Source organism: Prorops nasuta, unplaced genomic scaffold (assembly GCF_024137725.1).
Source record: "Prorops nasuta isolate Cenicafe-Biocafe unplaced genomic scaffold, Cenicafe_Pnas_1.2 PNAS00004, whole genome shotgun sequence".
NCBI lineage: Eukaryota > Metazoa > Arthropoda > Insecta > Hymenoptera > Bethylidae > Prorops > Prorops nasuta.
This window is the reverse complement of record NW_027116801.1, coordinates 7,680,249-7,707,281: the sequence shown is the minus strand read 5'-3', so window position 1 is coordinate 7,707,281 and position 27,033 is coordinate 7,680,249. Positions and strand designations below refer to the sequence as shown.

General features: G+C 30.3%; 2 protein-coding genes and 4 long non-coding RNA genes across 6 annotated transcripts in view; all 6 read left to right on the top strand.

Annotated features, from left to right (window-relative positions):
• Nucleotides 1–26,301, top strand: part of LOC136772416 (leucine-rich repeat-containing protein let-4-like) — a 37,308-nt gene extending 11,007 nt beyond the window's left edge. Inside the window, exons 2-3 of the mRNA XM_066725372.1 lie at nucleotides 24,479–24,699; nucleotides 24,771–26,301. Coding sequence (XP_066581469.1) covers nucleotides 24,479–24,699; nucleotides 24,771–25,601 — 1,052 coding nt within the window. The 3' untranslated portion in view covers nucleotides 25,602–26,301. The remainder of the gene's footprint in view (nucleotides 1–24,478; nucleotides 24,700–24,770) is intronic.
• On the top strand, nucleotides 176–2,931 carry LOC136772604 (uncharacterized). Its single transcript, XR_010822490.1, has 3 exons — nucleotides 176–511; nucleotides 666–1,536; nucleotides 1,688–2,931. It is a non-coding gene; the product is annotated as an uncharacterized lncRNA (long non-coding RNA).
• On the top strand, nucleotides 3,055–3,838 carry LOC136772829 (uncharacterized). Its single transcript, XM_066725990.1, has 2 exons — nucleotides 3,055–3,336; nucleotides 3,490–3,838. The coding sequence occupies exons 1-2, from the start codon at nucleotides 3,106–3,108 to the stop codon at nucleotides 3,616–3,618; spliced, it is 360 nt and encodes a 119-aa protein (XP_066582087.1). The 5' UTR covers nucleotides 3,055–3,105; the 3' UTR covers nucleotides 3,619–3,838.
• Nucleotides 4,854–6,410, top strand: LOC136772651 (uncharacterized). The gene is made up of 3 exons (XR_010822503.1): nucleotides 4,854–5,118; nucleotides 5,278–5,978; nucleotides 6,153–6,410. It is a non-coding gene; the product is annotated as an uncharacterized lncRNA (long non-coding RNA).
• On the top strand, nucleotides 9,433–11,212 carry LOC136772654 (uncharacterized). The gene is made up of 2 exons (XR_010822504.1): nucleotides 9,433–10,912; nucleotides 11,027–11,212. It is a non-coding gene; the product is annotated as an uncharacterized lncRNA (long non-coding RNA).
• Nucleotides 16,208–17,070, top strand: LOC136772696 (uncharacterized). The gene is made up of 2 exons (XR_010822512.1): nucleotides 16,208–16,807; nucleotides 16,890–17,070. It is a non-coding gene; the product is annotated as an uncharacterized lncRNA (long non-coding RNA).
• Nucleotides 26,302–27,033: the final 732 nt, after the last annotated feature.

Here is a 27,033-nt window from a genome sequence, read left to right as displayed (position 1 = left end):
CGAAAATTTACTGTCCCAAAAATACTGTAGAATAGAAAGCACGTATTCTTTGTTAAAAATTTTGTTATTTCTAATAAAGGCAACATATCACTAATATTCACACGAGTTTCATATTATTTATGAGAAAAATGATAAAAAAAAACGTACATATGAGAGGAATTATGTGGTTATCGTGAAACGTAGGTCGAAAAGCCGATTACAAAATTTTATTGTAAAACCAAGTAAGAAGCGATTTGCACACGTAAAATTTTCCCGTTGTGAGACATAGCTCTGCTCAAGTAAATTTATGATGAAATTTCTCATTATTTTTGTGCTATTGGGATTTTATTCGATGGTTCGATCAAGATGCGAAAGGAGGTTGTCTATAATCGGTCGAGTACCGGTTGATAATATACCAGTATTTCCTGAAGATGATTTAATGGGGGAGGATGGTGATTTTGTGATGGTCGAAATGGAGCCTCCACCTGAAGGCATTTCTTATGACAGATGTGCAGATAGAGTTAATCGCAGGGTAAGTGGAAAAATGCTTACCATATTGATGGGAATATATAAAAAATAAATGCTCTTATTTGCAAATATGTATCCCTGAAGTTTAATAAGGAATGTTTGCAATATTTACTGGTTGATAATATCGATTGGTTTTCGTCTAATAATTTACGTTTTAGCTGATAACAGAAGGTTTATACGGGTTGATAGCTTTAACGCAGCCTGAGTTGGAGAGCATAGTTCGAATCTATTGTCTGTACATGCATCCATAAGTCGTAGACATCGAAATGATCGAAGAAGCTGAATAGAATTGCTGTTTTTAATAAATATACTCTTTATTATGGAAAAGTACGAAAGGCGTAAGTATTGTTCTAATAAAACTTTAAAGGAATCCCATTTTTTCAAAATTTACAGCTAAACTGTTGTTTGGCACGTGAAAATAAAATCACTTATATACACTAGATGCGATGAAGGAAAAGTTATTACCTTTATTTTAATACCAATAATTTCCTATTGACAGTATGTGTATTGACTATCTTTAAAAATTATAAACTGATTAATGCACGAATTGAATCGATATATACAGCATAAATATTTTTTATTACTAATAAAGCAAAAACATCACCAACATTCACACGAGTACAACATTATTTATGAGAAAAACAATACAAAAACTTCATATGAAAGGAATTATAGTTATATCCTAAGACTTAGGTTGATAAGCCGTCTGAATTTTATTTTAAAACAAAGAAAACTGAGCGAATTGCACTCATTGGATTCTCTCAATGTGAGCGATAGCTTTGCTCAAATAAGCTCAGGATGAAATTTCTCATTATTTTCGTGTTACTGGGATTTTCTTCAATGGTTCGATCAAAATGTGAAAGGAGGTTGTCTATAATCCAACGAGTACCAATTGAAGATTTACCAGTATTAATTGATGAAGATGATTTACCAAACTATGATACTTATGATGATGATGAGGATGTAGAAAGTGAGCCTCCGACTAAATACACTGCTAATGAACGATGTGCAGTAAGGGTTAATGGCAGGGTAAGCGAGAAACTTTAGTATATCGATGGAGATTTAAGAAAAGTAAATGAATTTATTTACATATATATTTCCTGAACTTTAATAAGAAATGTTTACAATTTGTCCAATTTAATTATTTCGATTGTTTCTCCTTGAATAATTTACGTTATAGGTGGTTCGAGAAAAATTATACGAGCTTACATCTTTATCTTCCCTAGAGTTTAACAGTTTGGTTCCATTATATTGTTTATATCTGTTTCCGAAAGATACAAGTTCCCAAACGTCGGACGCTGAAGAATAAAATTAATATTTTTATTAAAAAGTTTATTATAGAAACGTACAAATAGTATATAAGTATTTTTATAAAATAAAACAATTAATTTTCAAAGGTCAATCTGTGTAACAATATTCAAATATCGTAAACCGATTAATGGACGAATAGAATCGATGTATTCATTATAATCATTTTTTTTTCTAATAAAGTAAAAACACGACCAACAATTATTCGAGTTTAATATTCTTTATTAGATAAATAATAAAAATAATTTCCTATGACAGGATAGTTACAGTTATCGTAAGACGTAGGTTGATAAGCCAATTGAATTTTATTTTAAAGCCAAGAAAGTTGAGCGAACTGCACATATTAGATTAATTCTTCCAGGATGAGCGGTATAGTTACGTGCGCCTATTATAAATAAGTTTAGGATGAAATTTGTCATTATTTTAATGTTATTGGGATTTTTTTCAATGGTACAATTGAAGTGCGAAAGGAGATTGTCCACAATCGAATCAGTACCAGTTGAAAATTTACCAATATTAGTTGATGAAAATGAATTAACAGGCGATGACACGGATGATAGCAATGAAGATCTGCAAAGTGAGCCCCCGAATGAGCGCACTCCTTATAACAGATGTGTAGTAGGAGTTAGTGCGAAGGTAGATATGAAAGTATTTGGTGTATACAGATAGAAATTAAACAACAACAAAATTTAACTTATACGTACATTATACATTTAAATTGAAAAAAAAACACGTTTACAGTTTTTAAAAATGTTTATATCGATTGGTTTTCATTTTATAATTAACGTTTCAGGTGGTACTAGATGAATTATACCGGCTGATACCTTTAACGACACTAGAATTCAACAAAATAGTTCTGCCCTATTGTTTATATCTGTATCCGAATAATACAAATTCCGAATCGTCTGACGAAGGAGCCTAGATTAAATTAATATTTTTAATGATAAGTTTATTATGGAAAAGTACAAATAGTGTAGGTATTTTTCTAAAATAAAACTATTAATTTCCAAAGGTCCATCTGTGTACCAATATTCAAACATCGTAAACTGATTAATGGACGAATAGAATTGATGTATCCATTGTAATCTGTTTTTATTTCTAATAAAATAAAACGAACGCCAACAATCGCACGAGTTTAACACTATTTATAAAAAATATTAATATGCAAGTAAAAAACTAGGATTGATAAGCCTATTGAATTTTATTTTAAAACCAAGAAAGCTAAGCAAATTATACATATTAGATTCTTCCGGGTTGAGCCGTATAGTTGCGTGCCTAAATAAGTTCAGGATGAAATTTCTCATTATTTTTATGTTATTGGGATTTTCTTCAATGGTTCGATCAAAATGTGAAAGGAGATTGTCTACAATCCAACGAGTACCAATTGAAGATTTACCAGTATTAGTTGATGAAAATGATTTAACAGACGATGATACCGATGATGATGATGAGGATCTACAAAGTGAACCCCCGAATGAGCGCACTCCTTATGATAGATGTGCAGTAAGAGTTAACGAGAAGGTAAGTAAGAAAATATTTAGTGTATTAATAGAAATTTAACAAAAAGAAATATTTTTGCTTGTAAGTACATTACTGTTAAATTTAATAAAAAACGTTTACACTTTTTAAAAATGATTATATCGATTGGTTTTCATATAATAATTAATGTTTTAGGTGGTACAAGAAGAATTATATCGTCTGGCACCTTTAACGGTAAAAGAGTTCAAAAGCATAATTCCAATCTATTGTTTATATCTGTATCCGAAAAATACAAATTCCGAATCGTCTGACGAAGAAGATTAAATTAATATTTTTATTGATAAGTTTATTAAGGAAAAGTACAAATAGTGTAGGTATTTTTCTAAAATAAAACTATTAATTTCTAAAAATCAATGTATATACCCATATCCAAAAATCATAAACCAATTAATGGACGAATAGAATCGATATATCCATTATAATCTGTTTTTATTTCTAATAAAGTAAAAACACGACCAACAATCACTCGAGTTTAATATTCTTTATTAGATAAATAATAAAAATAACTGTCTATGACAGGAATTACAGTTATCTTAAGACTTAGGTTGATAAATAAATTGAATTTTATTTTAAAACGAGGAAAGTAGAGAGAACTGTACAAATTAGATTGTCAGAGTGTGAGACATAACATGCAATGCACAAGTAACTTCAAGATGAAATTTTACATTATTTTTGTGTTATTGGGATTTTCTTGGACGGTGCAATCAAAATGCGAAAGGAGGCTGTCTACCATCGAACAAATACCAGTAGAAAATTTACCAGCATTATTTATCGAAGACGATTTGACAGATGATTATGATGGGGACGATGTACGAAGTGAGTCTCCGGATATAGGCACTCCTTATAATAGATGTGCAGTAAGAATTAATGGCCAGGTATTTGAAAAACTATTTATAATATGCGGTTGGAAGTTTGACAAAAGTAAATGTTTTTACTTATATGTATTTTCGATATCTCCCTTAAATTTAATAAAAATTGCTTCCAAAGTGATTATTTTGATTGGTTTATGTTCAACTTTTTACATTTTAGCTGATAGAAGAGGGAATATACAGGGAGCAAATTTTAATGTCAGATGAGTTTAACAGTTTAATTAAAAGCTTTTGTTTATATCTATATCCGAATTATACAAACGCCGCAATATAGGAAGAAGAGGAATAAAATTACTATTTTTATTTAAATATGCGTTATAGGCAAATGTTAATACTATAGGTACGTTTCAATGACAACAAATAATTTCTAAATACTAATCTATGTGTACCCTGTACCTCAAAAAATTATAAACTGATAAATAGAGCAATGGAATTGGTATATTCAGTATATTTTTTTTATTTCTGATAATGTTAAAATATCACGAACAATCACACGAGTTTATTATTATTTATGAGTAAAGTAATAAAAAAATCTATATGATAGGAATTATAGTTGTGTTAAGGAATAGGTTGATAAACAAAAATTATAGAATCTTATTTTAAAACTATGTAAGTTAAATGGATGTCACATATTATATTTTTCTGGTTTGAGCCGTACCTGTGTTTAAGTAAGCTTAGGATGAAATTTTTCATTATTTTTGTAATACTGGGACTTTCTTCGATGGTTCAATCGAAGTACGAAGGGAAATTCTCGATGATTGAACCAGTATCAGTTGAAGAAAATAATTTAACAGACGATGATATTGATGATGATGATGAGGATGTAGAAAGTGCAGATGAGCCTCTGGATGAGCAAACTCCTTATAACAGATGTGCAGTAAGAGTTAACGGGAAGGTATATAAAATCAAGAAATTATTTAGTGTGTAGATAGAAATTTTACAAAAAGAAATGCTTTTAATGTGACGTACACCTCTCTTCAGTTATTAAAAGACTTTAAGTGCCTTTGCAGTGTAGTTATATGGACTGGTTTTCCTGTATTAATTTACATTTTAGCTGGCAGAAGAGGGCTTATACCGGCGGTCAGGCTTAACGGAAAGAGAATTGAGCATCATAGTTCCAATCTATTGTGCATATCTATTCCCTAAAGATACAAACGGAGAAACCTCGGAAGATGATGAATGAAATTAGAATTTGAACCGAAAATTTTATTATGCATAAGTACAAATAGTGTAGGTATTTTTCTAATGTATATAACTTGACCATTTCTGAAGATCGCTCTGTGTACGCATTTCCAAAAAACATAAACTGATTGATGGACGAATAGAATCGATGATATATCTATTAAAATATTTTTTTTATTTCTAATAAAGTGTAAACATCACCATCAGTCATTTAAGTTTAATACTATTTATGAGATAATTAATCAAAAGTATAGCTGTTATTTGGCTAAGGTTGATAAGCCGACGATTGGATTTTATTTTAAAACCAATATAGTTAAGCGAATTCTGCATATTAGATTTTTCTCGAGTGAGCTACTAACTTGTGAGAAATATTTTATGTTCAATATGAAAGGTCTTATGTTTGTATTGTTTGGAATTGTTTCAATGGTGCAAGCAAATTGTTTAAAAGAGTTGGCGCCAATACGTGAGATATCAAGAGAAAATATTCTGATTGATTCAGATTACGAAGATGATGATATCACCGAGGATGAATACTATGCATTTGACAAATGTGCAATGAAAGTGAATGCTGGGGTAAGTGGAAACTGTTTTGTATATATATATATATATAGATGACTTTAAAACAAGAAATTCTTTTACTTATATTTATGTCTTTCGTATAAGTTTGGTAATAAGAAACGTTTATACATGCAGTGTTTGCACAGTGATTATATCGATAAATTTTCATTTAATGATTTGCGTTTTTAGCTGATGAAAGATATTTTATATAACCTTTCGACAACCTTATCGCAAGAAGAGTTTCACAACTTAATTTGGCCCTACTGTTTATACCTGTATCCGTATGTTACAAATGCCGAAATGATGGAAGAATTTCAATAAAATTTGTATTTTTGTTAAAAATTTTATTATGTAGAAACACAAAAGTAGCGTAGGTATTTTTTTTTTGATGTAACAAAAAGAAATACTATTTTTAAAAGTTACAATTAAACTGTTTGTTGGTTTGGAAATAAATTGAAGTCTGTATATTGCATTAATTGATAGCTAAATTCTCGTCTTTACCTTTTAACAAATAGTTTCCTAATGCCAGTGTATGTATCCGTTTTAAAAAATCATAAACCAAATAATAAATTAATTAAATCAATATATCCAATATAAATTTTGTTATTTTTAACAGTCATTCCAATTTAATATTATTTATAAGACAAATAATAAAAGTGGTTATTGTTCGACTAACTATGATAAGCCGACGATGTGACTTTTATTTTAAAACCAAGCTAGCTAAGTGAATTTTACAGATTAGATTTTACACAGTGAACCGTAACTGTACACGATTATTTCTTTGCAACATGAAAATTCTAATGTTTTTTATAATATTCGGAGTATGCTCAATGGTACAATCAAATTGCATAAAAGAGCGGTCGCCAATACGTGAAATACCGGTGGAAACTTTCGTGGATGACTCATCGGATAGCGAAGAAAATAGTGACACTGAGAATAAATACAGTGAATCTGAAAGATGTATATTAAAGTTGAATGCTAAGGTATCTAAAAAATTATTTAGCATATGGATGAAAATTTGTCAAAAATAAATGTTTTGACTTATATGCTATATGCAATGTTTGTGAGATAATTATATTAATTGATTTTCTGTTAACAATTTGCGTTTTAGCTACTAACAGATAGCATATACACATCTTCTAGAATAAGGACACCGGAGTTGATGCGCATTGCTACAGCTTTTTGTACGTATTTATATATATAGAACTCAGTGGCAGACTATTGGAAACAAAACCAGTATATTTATTTTAAATTTTACCTTGGACAAATACAATTAGCATGGTTTATTTAATAAAGAACAAATAATTATATGTTGCAAATTTATAATTGGATAGGTTGTTTGCTTGGAAAATAAAATAATGTAATCTATTCTTTAAATCCATGAATAGGCGAGCTAATATTTATTTTATAATACACAAAGATGCGCGTAATATTGCATATTGAAATAAATTTTATTCAAGTGAACTATTAGTATTATTCTAACGTTTGGCAAAAAAAGCCCCTCTTGGTTTATAGAAAATTTTATAAAATATTCCACTGTCTTTTTAAACAGATTTACTATTTAACGAGGTTTATGATTATATAGCGAATATGAAATACTTTTTAATACACCTGATAAGCTGAAAGAATAAAATATATTGATCGAAACCTGCTTGGGAGATTGGCACAAAGTAACTGAACGATTGTAAATTGTATTAACATATACATTCTTATGTTTTTCCATGCTATTTAGATCTCCATCCATACTTTGTTGAAAAAAAAAAGTGCGGGTGTAATAGAATGATTATTAACAAAAGATTTACTAGCAATATTTAATGATGATAACTTAGAGTCAGAAGAGGATGAAAAAAGTTCTTTTGAGTGATACCAAATCTATCTTTTGAAAAGATTTGTAATAAAAAAATAAAGAGATAATTATGGTGATATTATTAATAGATTAAATAAAAATTGACGAATAGAATTCTTTAATTTTATATTTTCATTAAGTTTAATAAGACCTAAAGGCATTTTTAAAGGATAATTATTTTCTCAATCATTGTATTTTCTAATTTGTCTTCTGTATATTAAACGACATCTTGTACCTTCTATTGTGAGTGTGTGCGTGTGTCCTTCATATCAATAAACGAGTATGCATAAATGTAATTATTATTATAGTTGTTGGAACATCTATATAATCGGTTCCATTCGGAAGACTGCATACAGGAATTGATTCAAGAATTCTATTTTTAATATTTCAAGATAAAAACCAAATAAATTTTCTTAATTAAGAGAACTCATAACTACATACTTCCGGAACGTATACAGAATTATATTAACATTAAAGCTTATACAATAAAACTGTCAAATGACTTTTTTAATTGTAAACACATGCGCATGAAAAAATTAGTCGAAGGTATCACATTTACTGTTATTTATTTTGTGATAAGTGCTAAAAAAATGTCTTGTTAAACTTTATTACGCATGAACTTTTAGTATAATTTTTCGACTTCACTCCATTCTACTTTCTTAAATTGACTCAATAGAATTGCTCGAACGGTTATCTTATTATTAAGAATGTTTCGATTTGCTTTAAGCAGGTTAGAGTGTATATTCTGTAGAAAATTTCAAATACTTCACGATAATCGTTTATGGAATATTATTGCATAGTATCGGGAAACTCTTGTTGAAAAGTATAAATTGAGCGATTTCTACGTGTGTTGAGCTTTTTCATAGATGAACTGTGCTTGTGTAAACGTGTATTTAGCATGAAAATTCTAATTCTTTTTTCGCTGCTTGGAATTTTTTGAATGATACAATCATATCAGTTTAAAGAGTCATTGTCATTAACTGAAATATTGATAGAAAATTTATTAGCTGATTCAGAGGATGAAGATTATGAGGATGAAGAAGATACTGATTCTGAGAATGAATACTATGCATTTGACAGATTTTTACTAAGATTGAATGTCAAGGTAATTATAATACCTTGTAACAAACATATGGAAGCTAGTAATTTGACAGAAAGTAATGCTTTGACTCATGATGAATATCTCCACTAATTTTACCAAGAACTTGTATACTATATATGTATATGTTTGTATGATAATTATTTTAATTAATTTTTTTTTAATAACTTGGATTTTAGCTGATTAGAGAAACCATATACATACAAACTAGATTAACGACATCTGTTTTGCAGCATATGGTTCCACCTTTTTATGTGTATCTGGCTCCATATAATCCTGAGAGACTGATTGTGTAATTGAAGAAAAAAATCAGATTTATTATTATAAATTTTGTTGTTGAAAAATCCAAATGACTCATTCTATATATATATATATATATATATATATATACTTGATAAAGAAAAAACAAATATTCTTTAAATTTATAATTAAAAAGTTTGTTTAAAATGTGAAGCAAAATAGAGTGCATCCATTAAATGCTCTCTGATAGGGGCACTTTACAGGTAATAGTCGAATTTATTTTATCTCAAAATATGTATAACTTTTAATAACAATCCACCATATTAGCATCAAACTTTACTTCATACCCATTTAAATAGATTTACCCATTAACGTTTTTGATAAATGTATATTTTATATTAAGTACTCCTGAAAACAATTACTGAGACAATAAAAAGAAAATGAATAAAGCAATATTAAAATAGATTTTCGTTAAGCAACTGAGTACTAGAAAATTTGATTAAATATGACCTTGTAAATAAATTAAATCTTACCATACAAGCATCCTTTTGAGCTATTCAAATAGTTTCTGAAATATTTCCTCGTATCTCTAACACTAAGATATCACTTTGTAATACAATTAGTTAGACACCTTGTATAATGAAGATGACTTTGAGTTTGATGAAGACGAAGAAAGTTTGTTTAACGAGTATCTAATCCATCCTTTGAAAAGATGTATGCTAAGAGAGAATAATAAGGTAACTGTAAAGATGTTATTAATATTAACGTATAAGTGACTAAAAAAATACTCTAATTATACATTTTTTGAGATTAATAAAGAACATTAACATTTTCTTTTAATAATTAATATTTTAAATATATCAAAAGACAATTTGTATGATTGCGGATTGTCGTTCATAACAGCTGTTTATACAGCATTAGCCCTTATACTTTCTGACTGTTTCTATATATCTATAGTATATCCCATGTCAGTTAGAACATTATACATAAATTCATAAATCTATAAGATAATTTTTTTATTAAACTTTAAAGGTAAAATCCAAATAAATATTTTCCAAGAAAGAAAATAATGCTCGCATGAATTGAATTATCACCACTAAAGTTTATACTATTCAGCAGTAAACAGACATTCCTTGGTTGTATAAAAAAAGTCGATATATTTAGTGTTTCATGAACGTGGTAAAATAAACCAATAAGCTATTTTTCATTTTCTGAATAATACTATACAATAATATACGTTATTAAATTTTATTATGGGCGAATTTTTAATAATATTTTCATATTCTTAAATCAGTCTACATAATTTTGTTATACTTCATGTGCATTATAATATGTTTCCTACAAACAATCGAATACAATGCATCTATTGGTATAACCCAATAATGATTAAGAGTTTTTATAGTAGTTTTATAGTCTTTGTGATATTTACATCAAAAAACTGAAGCGTGAATAATATTCAGACCAAACTAAATTGTGTGACTATCATGTGCTAAGTTTTTGTGAAGTTGACAGTAGTAGTATTTTGCACTAACGAATTATATCATTATGAAATTTTTCATTCTGTCTGTGGTGTTTTCAATTTTTTCAATGGTGTGGTCAAATAATTTGCAAGATACGGGCCCAATATGGGATCATTCATTAGATGAGGAACTGTCTCTTACAGAGTTGGACGAAGTTGAAGCAATGGACGCGTATGTAGATTTGTGGAATGAGTATGGGGAAGGCAGTCCTCATATAAGATGTTTGTTAAGACAGAATGAAAAGGTGACTATAGAAATCTTATTAGTAATAAAGAAATGCTTTATAATATATTACAATATTTATATGTGTATTCTAAGTTAATGAATTATCTCTGTTATTTTTTAATTTACGTTTTAGTTGATGGAGGATGAAATACACTATCGGCTGGATTTACCGGTAGATGAATTTGTAAAATTAGTTGCTTATCCTTGTATCTATCTATTTCCAGCAACCATAGGACTATTTAATACCGCTAGTTAATGATATCAATTATTCTATTAATATTTATGTATTATAGGATAATCAATAAAATTATTTGCAATCAAACCTCTTACCTACATTTTGTTCAGCTTAAACTATTATTTTGCTTCAAAAGCAATAATATAGTTCTCTTATTTATTTTATGAGAAGCCCTAATAAAATACAGCTCTATTAAAATTTATTTTTGTCGACTCTTTAATATTATTTCGTGATATCAGTATTAAGGTTGTTTGCTCAATAGAACTCTCTAAATAATTCTATCATCATCAGAATGCAAGAGAGAAAAAACAAAAAAATGCTTGTATATTTTATCTAGATTTTAGTGTCTTATTTCTGAAAAAATTGAGCATTTCATAATATTTATTATTACTGATTAACAGTATTTACAAAAACCTTTGTTATAGTTTCATTTATTGTAAATTTACGTTGAAAAGTCGATGATTGAATTTTATTCAGGCACAAAACAATTTGAGCGATATTCGCTTGCTACAAATTCGTAAAGTTAACAGTAACTTGTTGTGCACTTGCATATTATATCAGCATGAAAGCTCTCATGTTTTTCTGCTACTCGCAATTTTTCCAACGGCTCGGTTGTAGCGGACAAAGGAGACGTCTCCAGCACGTGCATTATCAACGGAAGATTTACCACCTATACTAATTGATGATGATGAGATGCTAATGCAGGAATTAATGGATGCGTATTACGAGGATAGTTCCAATGCTTTGAAAAGATGTATACTAAGACAGATTAATAAGGTATCTGCACGACTATTATTAGCATATTAAAGAGGATCTGGTATAAGAAGATGGACTTGTTTGTTGTATATTTGTACCTTCTACACTTTTGATATGTTGGTTTTATTCTTCGTATACACTGACTTCATAAAAAGTGTATAAAGTACAGCTAAATTGAAAAGAACTAGTACTTTAACTTAATGTCTATTAAGATGTATATTTTCTGTGGTAAAATAATTTTATCAATTTACTTCTTTTATAATATATGTTTTAGTTTATATCTGTTGATATAAACTGGTAGTCATGCTTAACAGTAGAAGAACTTGTAATGACAATTACTCTTCAATGTTCCTATTTATTTCTTGAAGTCCTTGGAGATTCTCCTATAGCTGATTAACGATATCACTATAATTGTATTAAAAATCTTTTACTAGTGAACTCTTGAAACTTTTATTTAATAAAGTGAAAACCTTATCTATCCTTTCGATCAACTTAAATTATTAGGTTACGTATAAAAACTCTAATATGATACTGCTGTTATTTATTTTATGAGAAACATTAATAAAATACAGCTATATTAAATTTTATTATTGTTGATCTTTTAGCTAAATATAATTCTTTAAACGTTTCTTACTCGTCACTATAATCTGTTTATGCAGATACTATTTTATTGAATGCAAAAGATTGACTACCACACAAAGATGAGTATTGCCCAATATAACAGTGAAAAACTTTTATAGAGTAGTTTGATAAATATTATGAGACTTGCGCCTTGAAGAATCGATGTTTGCATTTTATTCAGAGGCAAAATAAGTGAAACCAAGAGATAGATTTTCGTGAGATTAACAATAACTGTGCGATCGTATATGATACGATTATGAAAATTCTCACGTTATTTGTGTTACTTGCAATTTGTTCAATAATTCGATCAAACATTGTAAAAAAGGAGTGTCCGATACGTTCATTACCAGCAGAAGATTTACCTACTCCTATACTTGACGATAATGAAGTGCCAGAAAGTGATCATATAGATTTGTGGTATGAGGATGTTTCCGAACCCGTAAAAAGATGTATACAAAGACAAATTAATAAGGTATAAGAAAAACTTAACATAAGGAAATAGGTTTATTCATTTTATCTGCATTTCTATCTGCACTCTCGATCTTTTTGTCTTTATTCTGCGTATAAATTGACATTGCAAAAAGTGTAGAAAGTGCAATTAAATCAAACAGATCTAATGCTCAAAGTAATATCTTCTAAGATTTATCAGAGTTGCTGCTATATTTGTTAAATAATTATACCAATTGTTTACTTTTATAACTTACGTTTTAGTTCCTATCGGATGACATACTCTGGCGAACGTATTTAACGATAGAAGAATTTATATGGACAACAACTCTTCATTGTCTCTACTTATATTAGATAATATCTGGAACTGTTAAACTTTAAATGCACATTGTTGGTTTTTGGTATTATGCAATAAACTAATCATATGAAACTGTAGCAACAGGTATTTTCGTTGCTATTTCTTGTCATTTGACTTTAATATTTATTTCTTAATAAACTCTTTTAGCTACGTAACTAAATTTGCTTCACAATTTTCCTTCATTTAATTTGGTTTATTTACGGGTTTTCAAAGGATTCCTTATAAAAATAAAAAAAAAAATGGATTTAACTTTTAAGGATACATTACTTTAGGATTATATAAAGAGAGAATACTGGGTGGTTTGCACTCAAGAGTATTCAAATTTCTAAGTGGTGTGTGTGAATATGGAATATTTATTTGACAGAAAATTATAGATTGGACCTTTTATGAGTACTTTGAGGAGAATGTAAATTCATAACCTATATAGTAGTGAAGTATCTATGACATTTTTAATTCAATACAATTAGTTAATATACATAAATTATATTGAGTTTTTAAATATCTATATGACTCCTTAAAAATTAAGAATTAGTAAATGTTATCAATTATTTTATATAAAATTTTGTTATGAGTGAATTCTTATAATAGTTTGGTTTTCCAACAAAATATAAACCAATACTCATGCATATTCTAATTCAACTTAAGCAGTTACTTTGTATCAGAAGTAATATAAAAATATTATTTACTTTATGAAAAGCACTAACAAAATACTGCCACATTAAATTTTATTGTTGCTGAATTTTAATATTATTTTGCGCATTCAGTGTGTTAAAGCTTTTAGCTCGAGAGAATTATCTAAACAATTCTTTCACCTCAGTATAATCAACTTCTACAGGTTCTATTGTAGTTTCTTGCCTATTATATACACTTAACGATAGTTAAAAATTCTGTTCTGGTGTAATTTTTAGTACCATTTGACTGGATTAATTACGTTTTAAAGCTGATAAATTCTATTCAGAAATAAAGGAATTTTAGCTACTTAAACTTGCTACATTTTTGTGATGTTAACAATAAGTGCAGTGCATTAGTATATTACGTTAATATGGACATTCTTAGGTTTCTTGTGCTGTTTGGATTTTTTTCAATAGTTCGGTCGGAACGGGCAAAGGATATGCCTCTGATACAGGCATTACCAATAGAAGAATTACCAACTATAGTTGATGAAGATGATTCTGATTATGAGGATGATGGTGGTGATTCGTTGGATGGTTATGAGAGATGTATATTAAGAGTACAGGATAAGGTAATAAAAGCTTTTAGGATTTTAAGGAAAATTTAATGACTAAATGACGTATCTTTTAAAGTCTAACGACTTTGAAATTTTTTACGTTCATATAGCTAACAGAAGACTTTCGAACCTGGAATTGGCAGTTAACTTTACCAGAGCTTACAGCCGCATTTTACTTCCATTGTACGTACCTGTTTAAGTTTGATTCGGACACTGATTCTGAATGACAAGAGATAAAAGAGTACATGTGTGTATAATTGTCAATATTATTATAAATTTCCTATCGTAGGAGAAATAATAGTTGTTTTTAATAAAATTAAAGTAAAGCTGATTTATTATTTTATGATACACACTTGCATAAAACTACGTAATTTATATTTATTGCAAATTTAACTTTCAATATTATCATTTTCAGTGTAAAAGCGTTACAATTTAGAAAATATGTTTAGAAATTCAGTTGCATAGTAATAATAAATTGCAAATTTGCTATGAACATTCTAGCGTTTTTTTGATTTTGTTTTTTATATATATTTTGGTAAAAACTTGAAATTTTCACAAAAATAATAGAAATTTGACTGAAAATATTGAAATGATAGAATATCCTGACGAGAATAACTTATTAGATTTTCTAAGCAGGGATGGAGACGAAAGTGGTAGTGAAAGCGATAACGATATTTTGTTATATTCTGTGTAATAAATTTAAATTTTCATTGCTTATAATCACTTTATATGGCATGTCTCTATTATTAAATATTTTAATTTTAAGCTTATTCGTGATAACATATACTTACAATCAAGCAGAGTAGTACCGAATCAGACGTTTCCTTATGTCCTGTGTCATTGTTTTTATCTAATGTACATATTTTTGTAGTTCGGACACATGTAAATAATAATCGGTTTAACAAAATAAACAAAATGGAAGCGATTATGCATTAAAATTATAAAAAAAACACAAGTCTATCCCGAAGAAAGTGAAAATAAGAAACACTCTACATGTATAGATTTATCTTCATTTGTTTTAATTTATAGCAGTAGTCCACGTAGAAAATGTTTTTGGGTAGATTACGTAGCTATAAAAAAGAAAAATCTATTATTTTAAAATAAAAAGCTTAAAACCAAATATTTTTATATCGTTTTTTAATTTTCTCCTATAATATATGAATGTTTAAACTGAAATCTAAGAAGTCTTATTATCCATTAAAATCTGCAATATTCTTAGTGATGGTAAGAGTAATGACGATGATGATAGTGATAAAAGCTTGACGAAATATTTGCTTTAATTTAAAAAATGTCCAATAACCTTTATAGTTTTATGGTAGAACAGTTTCGTGAACAACAGACTAACAGAAATAAAATTAACTTTTGCAGATAGGCCAAAGTTTTTTATTAATTTTTACAAAACGATTTATTTCCTTCAAATTTTTTAATTTTGTATCTTTTTCCATTATCGAAACACTCAAATATCTGTTCTTATCTGTCCTTGTACAGAGATGATAAAGATAATGATGGTAAGCGAAAATTACATGTAAATAATGAATCATGAAAATAACGTATATATAATTTAATCATAATTAATTTTCGTTTGATAACCAGCGAATGAAATTTGTAATTTTTTTTGGTTTAATAGATTTTGATTAGCAACTTATGACGTAAGTTTCGTAATAAATGCTTTAGTATTTTCGTGATTAAATTTTATGACATCACATGATACGTTTTATGTGAAGTAGTATATAAATTCTTTGTCAGTTTTATTTGAAAAACTAAAAATTTCACATTTTTTTGTTTAACCCATTCACTGAGCAAAGAAAATTCGGAGCGACACACTTAGTCCTCCGTTTTTCTATTGCTTGCGGGTATTATTTCCTCCAGAGTAGTTGAAGTTAATTTGATTTACTCGTTCAAAACAATAAAAAATTTTAGTTCGCTCGCTCAGAGCGGTGAAGGTCAGTTAACCTTCTTGAGACCAGCAGAGGTGTTGGAAACGATCTTTAAGGTTGGCCAATATACTCGTGAAGAGTAGCAAAAGGATTAAACGAGTTAAAATATTATGAGGCTTTTCGTGCCTTATTTGGCGTTTCTTACGGTTGTACTTTTTCAAATTAATTCATCATTTAGTACTTGTCTGCAGAAAAAAAACCATTTCCCAACAGAAGACGAATATCCAATGGTACTTCAAATAGATTCTGAGGACGAGGTCGAGGATGATCCTGAAGAAGAAGTTAACCCATTCACGGCTTATGATCGTTGTATACACAGAGTATTCGAACAGGTAAAAAGTGACTGCCAAATATTCATAAAATAGAATTTTTCTCCACATATATATGTAACTAAAATTTTCACTACTTTTTTAGGTTATAAAAGATAACTTATTCACTGCAGTTTTATCGGACGAGGATATATCTGTTTTAAATATCGAAATGTGTAACTATTTATTTCCCGACCAAGAGCAGCAACTCTTAAATATGAATTTACCGCCATGAGTTTAATAATAAAATGTTATTAACACCGATGAGAATAAACTACAAAATTCTACACTTTGCACAATTTTTATTGTAATCGTTTAAAGTAAGAATAAAATTGTTATCATATGTTTAAATAAGACGAGATTATAATATATACCTTTATCTGGATTCATGTATAATATAAATTTTAAGTTTAACATATCTTAAAATCTTTATATATGGTCAGAGCAATATAAGATTAAGACTTGCTTTTATTAGGTTGTAAAGTTAATGTTAGTAGATATTGCGACTGATAGTTGAAGGAAATTGTCTTAATTGGGACGAAGTTTCAAAATTGGTAACATGTAATGAACAGATAGAAGTACCTGATGTTATTGTTCACTGGATTATTAGGATAATCGGGAGGCGCGTTAATAACAATAAAATTACTTTATATAAGTTTTTAAAAAATATGTAATCAAAAAATCTCTCGTCTATATAAGACTTAAAGATTTTAATGATGTTAAAGAATTATTCTACTAACTTTATCGTTTTCAGTTTAGATTTAGATAAGAGAGCTCTACTCGATTGGTATAACGTAATGGACTTTGATGGGGAGGGTAAATTTTGATGAATTATTTTATGAATATAGTGTGATACTAGTGATTTATTGTAAGATTATAATGGATTTCTCGACGCTCAAGCTTCTTCAAGGGGTACTTCTGCACTAACTGCTAAACGGATCATATAAATGAAGGACGCTACCAGACATTGGTGTGCCTGTGAAAAAAAAGGTTAGGAGGGGGATGCTTTCCCCATTCTTTTCACAGTATATAGTCGAGCTGAGATTTTTGAACATGAACTCCTGATATCTTTGGACGTTATTCTTTTTAGACTTGTACAACATTATAATTAGAAGGAATGAATTCGATCATATAATGATATATTTAAGGTAAGTCCTTTTAAATGCAAGTAAAAGAAACTTGATCCACAACTTATGCAAAAAATATATTTCTTTGATTCTCTCATAAGTTAACAAGACCACTTTTTTAACGTCTATGCTTCTATGTTATGAGGCGTGTTAAGTGCATCACCCTGTATATCTTTCTATTATTCGTATACTGTAGTATATTATCATAAATACCACACACTATGCTGCACACAATAATAATATTTTAGCACGTTCAAAGGAAGATTAAGGTTTATTTATAACAATAAAACATTAGAGACTTAACATTGCTTGATAAAGACTGCCCATCAGTAAAACATAATCAGTTCGCGCAGCAAAAATTAGTTTGCTATGAAAGTTTTTGTAATTTTCCTATTTATTGGACTTTATATATTATTAGTTCGTGGAAATTGTCAGAGGCAGGAGCCGTTAATAACACATTCGGAGCGATTGGTGAATGATGATGATTACGATGATGATGAAGGCGATAATACTGCTGATTTAAATTATTTCGTTAATATATTAACGAACGTTAATACTAATAAATTTAAACTCTGTGCGCTTAGAGGATTGCATATGGTAAGATGTAAACTCGTTATAGATTTATAAAATAGTAAGCCAAAAAACTAACTTAAATAAATGTTTTCACTGATCTTATAATTTTGTAGCTTGCAGATATCTATCCCTACGGTTTAAACGTACAAGAGCTGACACATGTGTTACTACCTCATTGTTCCTATTTAGATACTTAAATGGTAATGAATAATTCCAACAAAGAAGAAACTATAACCAAAATTATATAATTTGTACAGCTATATATTAATGAACATGAAAGATAAAAAATAAAAATAAGAAAAATTTATGTATTTCTATCCTATTTGTTATTAACTTATTTACAAATAATTTATTCCTACTTACACAAAGTGTTCTATTTTAATTTCGTGGCTCAAGTATCTCGTGGAAAATTTGTATTACGAAACATTGTTCGTATCATGGTCTTTTTTACACAAATATAGGTGCATAAAATGATACCATTGATTTGGCCTTGAAAGGTAATATTAAGATCGCACGAAAGCTACTTGTCAATCTTTTAAACAGAGCCTACTGTTCTTCATTGCATACTCTTGTGGCTCACGTGGAGAGCCTTCTGCAAAATTCTGTTTTAATGTAGCATTTAACATAAACATTTACGAGGTATTTAGATTTAAAACAATGTGCACCCGAGCCAGTACACGTGTGTACGCTTAGCTGTCACGCACACTATTCGGGTATGAAATACACATCCATGTGCCATTTTAAAGTCAAGTGTATATATCTCGTAAATGCGTGCGGGTTAAAAAATAATAATAATAATTTTCCAATGTAAATGTCTGCTTTGCATTCAAAGTTGATTTTACAAGATTAATAATAGGGGTTTAAATATATATTTATACTTCTATATAGAGGTTTAATTAAAATATATATCTTGATATTTTTACATTTAAGTATTTCGTGTCTATTTTTTTTTTTTAATGACAAATATGTATTTTTCTTCTATATGTATTTAATTTATTAATTCTTTACTGATAGCTTGGAAAATTTATTTATAAAACTCTATTAGTAGACACGATAAGATTATAGTTTACGACAAATTTGTTACGCACACGTGTTTTATATTTAATTACAAATGGTCATTTGGCCGGTGGATAAGGTAGCTATATATATATATATATATATATATATATATACATATTTTTTTTAATAATAAAAATTCGAGATAAAGGCAACATTTTGTAAGGCCAACACTCGATATGAAAAATAAATCTCAAATGATTATGAGAGCTCTTCTTATTCTCACTATTTTAGCTTTTATCTGATAGTTGGAGAAAATGTCCAACACTGAATTCATTTTTGAGAAGTCCCATTTGGAGATATCAGATTTATTAGCCAGTTGCTGGAAATGATGATCCCAATGATGATACTGATGATGATGATAATGATAATGATACGTGAGATACTGTTGACGCTGAAAATGTTAGAAGTAACATTTTGGACGTAAATATGTTCGCAAAGATATGACGAGTGCATTGTATAATACGAATTTATTTTTTCAATTAGCACCGTATATTTGAAAAGCATATATAATAAGATTCTTTCAAAGCAGTAAATGAGTTTTAATTTTACCCTGTGTATTCGTACAATAACAATATTTCAACAAGAAATCTCCTGCCTTCGAATGTTACATGTATACAATTATTGTTTATAAAATGGAATAGAAATAAGACAAATTTAACAGAAACAGAGGTTTTTATATAACAACAACTAAATAACGCGAAACATACAGAATATAATTATTTATTTACTGATTATAGTTGAATTAAGATTTTGAGAAAAGATGCATTATTTTTTAACATTACAATTATATCATTAATAAAGGTATAATCTTAAGTATATATACATTATCTATTTTGAATCCGCATAATCACGTTTCGTTCTCGGTTGCAGAAATAAAGTGTATAAGATAAAAAAAATAATCACGGATAAAGTGTAAAGTATTTTTGCCGCATAAACTTGACCCATTCCCAAAATATCATTCCTGTTTCAATAAACTGTTGAAAGAAAGAATTTCAATTAGTTTACTCAATGATTCGTCTGTGAGAACGAGATTTCAATAGGGAATTTGCACGTTTGGAGTTGGTCGGTGGCCAAAATTAGACCTAGCTCGGAAAAATTCCGAAGAATTTTTAAAAGTAGCCGTCATGGACACTGAAAACTATTTCATCCAAATAAATCAGGCTTGGCAGGCTTCTGGAACGAGTTAGAAGTGTTTTTTTATTTTTAGTAAGATATATAGTAGAGAAGAGGGTTCCACGACATGTATCTGTCATCGCTGACTTCGTGTAAGAAGGTCCCCTAGATGCAGGAAGTGCGAAATGAAGAATTTAAATAGACGCATCATTAATTCTTTTTATGAGAATCGGGCGTTAATTTTACCTCAGACAGAAAATTCCTTGTAAAAACATCTAAATCACTAACGAGCCAAGAGAATTCTATCTATCGGTACCTCGGTTTTTTCTTCTCGATATTCCACTTAAACCTCCGCTTTTTCATTATTTTATATACCTTCTATTTTAAACAATGCATTTACCTCCATATTTTTTATACACGTGCAATAATTATTGTTTCCACCAGAGAGCTGCTATAATAAAGTATTCTGGCAGAAAACTGTGGTGTACGTGATACTGGTAAAATTCGTTAAACTTATTAAACATCACGTTGTAAAAATATGTAATTTCGTTTAAAAACCCCCGAGACATGCACACTCGAAGCTCCGAAAGTGTTTTGAAAATGAATTTGCACTGGCAGCAAAGTTGTCTTTGCAGATTCTTATAGTTCGATTTAGCGAGAGAAAATGGCTTCGTTCACAGTTGATGAGCATTGTACTCGTTATTGCGAACGACTGGAAGTTGGCTGGTGAAAATTGCTAAGAGACGCTTGTTAAAAGTGCACGCTATAGCTGATAAAAATTTCAATTCATACGCAAAAAAGGTGCTAGAAAGTTAGATGAAGAAAGTTCATAACTGGCCATTAGCTCGTTTTTTGTGGAGAACTAGAAGAGGAGGAGGAGAGGAGAGAAAAATCACGCTCTCTTGCCATTTTCCAAGTATTTTCCACGCCTATATACGTATAGTTTGACGGATTCTTCAAAGACCTTCCAAGAAAAATTTTGATAACCTACCTTTTTGTCATTTCTACTCATAGATTATGCAGAGGCTCGTTAAAAATTACCGATTCAGAATCACTTGAAAACTTTTCCAAGAAAATTCAGATGCGCATATATTTCTGTCATTTGTTCCCTCATACGCAAACAATCGTCAAAAATATATCAATTGTTTTCAAAATCGAGCTTCATTATTTTCCAATCCACTATTCTTGACAATAATATTATAAGAGAAAACCTTTGGAAAGAGAATAGAGTCCGTTCTCGGCCGCCAGGGAAAGAAACGGGAAACTTTTTGTCTAGAAGCACGTTTTCCTCCACCCTCTCCCCCCTCTCCCCCCTCTCACCCTCCCTTCTTTATGTTTTTCGTCAGAGAGTGCTGCGTGTATTTTCCTCAAAATTATATAACGTCTTTAAATCATTCGACGTTCCTGCTTACGTTCAAAGTCACGTTTCGCGCACATTTACAAGCGCGAATCTCTACTTGTGAATGAAGACACACGAGAGTTAGAAAAATTTCAACTGCGGGATGTGAAACGTTGCACCGTCAGCTAGTGCTAATGTTCTCCCATGCGGATAGCGACGCTATATTAGCGTCGCCCACTTTTCTTTCTCTAAAAATGCTTATTTGCAAAACGGTCTGCTCTTTCACACATTTTTCTTCTCGCTCTTCCCACGAGAAATCTTTACGATTTGACTGAATTTCGTATCAAAGAATACCCAATGGTTATCAACCATTTGCCCCTCTGATTCTCGAGACTCCTCGATGACTTCAACTTTGCTATTGTAAAAAGAGAAAAATCACCTGTGCATTTAACATTTATGTTCTACCATGATTAACAATTTATTTATAATTATTATATATTCAAGCGATATGGATTTGCGTTACTAAAAGATACAGTAAACACTTCAAAACTGAGTAGATTTTACAGTCACAATAGCATGGAGAAATTCAAACGGAATTCTCTTGAATTGTATTATATACGAGCATTATTGAGCATCGTATTGTTAGCCGGTGCAAAAAGCTTTCATCGATTCCGCATAAAATGTGTCTGACCTTGGAGCTTTTCTCGTAGCCCGTTGCCGCGTTCAGAAGCTTTTTAATAAATTCGCAGCGAAAACTCTGAAAATAAATGAAATGACCTTTCGCAGTTACCGGCTGGAGTCCGTTTACGTTGCCACTTGACAAATTTAGAGGTCCTATTTTGCCCAAGTAGTTTCCTTCAAGATTTCAAGCAGCTCCGGGACCAATTATACATCGTTATCCGACATTTCCAAGTGAAACGAATTGCCCGAGTAAGTGGGGCCTATTTTTACGAATGCTCGATTGTAACATTTCGCAGACTCCGAGCTGCGTAGCTTTATACTCTTTGCTTTTAGCGATAATACGCTCGCTATTTTAGGGCTAGGCTGTCGCGGGGACGCGTAGCTCCCATACACATGCACGTACAGTCAGGGGAAACGAGACTAGAGTCCGAATATCTCAATCTATTTACAAAAGTTACAGGGGCCTACGAATCTTGTTTTGCCGATGCGAATTTCGTCGGCGTGCAAACCTGCAGTGCTTGAAACCAAACATATTCCACTCGAGAGAGAGATAATTGGTCCGTGTAAAGTTGTGTGTCGGTTAATTGATGCGCATTCGTCACAGTCCGACGACTTCGTAAAGTCATCGTTTCAGCGGCACATGGAAAGCTCAATTTTCCCAGTTCATTGGACTTGGCGCGATAAACAGAAAGCCACGCGTTCTTTTAAAGCTTGCAAACTGCACGAGCCACGTATGAATTCTAGTTGAAAGACGCACACACATATATATATATATATATATATATATATATACACATAAGAAGGGCGAAATCGTGTTTACGCTGGCATGCTTCTGCTTTCGATCCACCGAATCGAGATGTTTATTTTGCTTAGTCGCTCCGTTGATTGGAAACATTTACACTCGTATAGACTTCCTCGATGAACATTCTGCGTCTCAATAAAGATCCTCCTTTACGTTTTATCATCCGAGCAACGCCGGCGCTTCTGAAATCAGAACCTCCGGAATTCCATACATATATATATAACTTCTTAACGACGCTCGTGCCATTAACAAGTTCATTCTCTATATTTTAATGCGAAAACACTTTATTGAGTCGTAACTCTCCCCTCGTTGAACTCGTATAGTGCTAGAAACGTTCCTAAAACCTCCCGGGAATCAATTTGACACTTTGGAACATTTTTCGCACTACGCTTGCCACCTGAGATTTCTATTTGTTAATTAATAATTAACCAGTGATTGTAATGCGATTAACAGAAGCAAGTTGGAATTTCCAAATGAGCTTTCTTCGTGTTACCTAAAACTTTTTCTACGTCTCGTCATTGTGTCACGCTAAGAAGACATTTGAAACAAAAAGTAAATATAAGACGTATGCTTGAATGATCCGCTTCCACGATTATTTCGCGGAGAAATTTGTTTAATCGGAGGAAGACAAATTGATTGTGCACTTCCGATCGAATTGAAAGTTCTCTTGCGTTTCAGTCGTTTTCCTGTGAATGACACTTCATTGGTTACGGTTGAACGACGGCTTGAAGAAGTTAAGGATCGAATGTAGCGTGATGTCTAAAAAGCGTGAAGCCTCTCCTATTAGGAACGTTTTATTTGGAATCTCGAAAAATGTTCTGCTGTTTATTTTTTAAGATCATTATTAATGTATATAGCGACTTCTTTTTACCCTAGATTTAGGGGGTGGGGTATCGTTGAGAATTTTTACAGTTGAAACGCTATTGAGAAAATAATTGTCTGTTTATTTAGTATTATTTGGAATTTCATGTTAAGATTAATCTTTTGATATCGAATTACAGGTATAAGTCTGGTATTCCTGATATATGGATTCCTAGTATTGGTTTCTGCCTTGGTGAATGCAGTGGGAGGTACAGCATTCAATTCCCTCCCCACATTGGTGATGGATCAAGATATCCCAATGAGAAGATGTCGATATAGCAAGGCTTACTCGATGCTACAAGTGAATTGCTCCAATCTGGAGTGGTCTGAGATCTCTCCTAATCTAAGGACAGACATACAGGTAATGCACGATTGTGTGATGTTATAGCTACGAAGAATGATTTTAATTTTCTTTCTATTATTCATGCGTAGATCCTCGATGCTTCCGTGAACCGATTACGAGACCTCAATAGCGAGAGCCTTTCGCGTTACAAGAGTTTAGCCTATTTGTACCTGGCTGATAACTTTATCCAAAACATCGACGAGTATGGCCTAAAACAGTTGCACTATCTTCAAGTTTTGGATCTAACGAAGAATGGATGCGACGACCTGCCACCAGTTTTGTTCCAGCTGCCATACCTTAGAAAGCTGTACCTCGCTCATAACAAACTAACCGATTCTATCCTGAATGTTGAGACCAAATCACCACTTACCTTTATGGATCTTTCCAAAAACAAATTGACCAAAATTCCGGAAATGTCTCCAATTCCTACTTTACAACATTTGAACCTCTCTGGAAATCATATTGTCAGCGTGACTGAAAAAGAATTGGCTTTTTTCTGCAATTTAAAAACTTTGGACCTGACTAAAAATCCTATTAAATTCAATGATGATAATTGCGAATGTCAGACTTTCAATACTTGGATAAGAGAAAGAAATATTCGTTTAATGCCAAATATTACTTGTAACAATGCTGCTCCGCAGTGTAATCTTGTAAAATTTAGCAACAGTACCGTGACAGTGTACCAGGAATGCGAAAATGTTTTACGTGTTAAAGCGGAGGTTGAACAAGCGAGATCCATGTGGATTCTTGTAGCTTGTTGCGTCTCTGGATTTCTTCTGCTTAATTTCATAATACTATATTGCGTTCATAAAAGAAACAGGAGGAATAAGAAGAAGCGCCAGAAGGAAAAGGAGGAGCAAAGTCTAACAGTTAATAACGCGAATACGGATTTGTTAAATAGCAACTTAACGCCGGAATGAGAGTGTTCTAGGACTGAAAGTAACGACAGGCTATTATCAATGTGTTCATACAAGTTATTGTCTTTCCTATATTTGCAAAACTGTACGTAACGAGACAATATAGTATTTCGCCACCGAGAGAGAAAATTTCCACAATTAGTCGTATTTAATATACATACATATAAGGTGATCAGTGACTCTATATGCATTGCTAAAAAAAGTGCCACGACATTTTACTATTATTCGACGTTGGAGGACTTTAGTAAAAATTACGTTTTCCTCAAGAATCTGAGATAGGAACACAAATAATGTGATATAAATCTCTAGGTTTATGAAATACGCGTATTTGTATCTTTAGCATAATAATAATTGTTTATTGAAAGAACAAAACTTGATATGTCTACTGTCATTGACGCTCGGTCAACTAGAAAGAAAGATTTACTGATTGTTGTACAAAAGATAAGAGAGTTGAAGGTATATATGCGAATATTATATAATATTACACAACACAAAAGTTACTTACACTTATTCCGGAACATGTAATTAAGTATTTATTGTATTTATATTCACTCTCTTCAAGCCTGTGACAGGTTTCTCCCTTTTTCGAAGAAAACAAAGAAATCTTTTGTAGTTCTATTTGCTCACACAGCAACAGCTTTAGATTAAAACAAAAGACTATTAATTATAGGTTGATTACAATAATAACAAAAATTATTCTCTATTTCTTTTTTTTTTTCTTAACTATTAGCCCTTTCCTTCCCAACACTTTTTTGTTATATTTATAAACGATAACTCGAATTATTATTAATATTATTGAATAAAAAATTCAGTCTCAGAATTGGTTAAAAATTACGAAAACATTTGTGTCAAATTCCATACATTGAAAACAAAAATGAAAGATTTTTTTTTGTAATCCTTTTTAAATAGCATTTAGAATTTGGAGGGTTTATTCTTTTTTACAGAGACATCAATCATGAAATAGTTTTTATATAATATGTGTAGTTTAAACTATCGTTGTGCTGCAAATTGTCATCTATTAATGCACAATATAAAGACTAATATACTGTCATATATTTATTTATAATGTACTTAACCAAAAAATGCTCTCTCGTTCTATGGTTATTATTTATAATATTTATTTGTATCTTATTAATAAGAATTAAACTTGTGGTTAAATAAACCTCACTTCTGGTCATTAACAGCTTAAGATATGTGTTTAGTCGGTGTATCTAGAGCATAGAGTGGATGTTTCGTTCCTAATTGTTTAAAGATTTTAACGAAAAGCGTAAACTTTCAAGTACCCCGACTTATTTAAGACTTATCTTAATTTAAGGCAAGCCAATATTTTTATCATTAAATTGCATTCGAATATGTGTATTGCTTTTTTATTATTTTTTTACTCACATAAATGTACAATTTAGAACACAATCTGTAGCGCCAATTCTGATAATCA

Excerpts from the sequence above, each read along its gene's own strand:
- LOC136772829 (XM_066725990.1), top strand. The coding sequence starts at position 3,106 with ATGAAATTTCTCATTATTTTTATGTTATTGGGATTTTCTTCAATGGTT. Across the intron at positions 3,337-3,489 it reads CAGTAAGAGTTAACGAGAAG|GTGGTACAAGAAGAATTATA; the intron begins GTAAGTAAGAAA and ends TTAATGTTTTAG.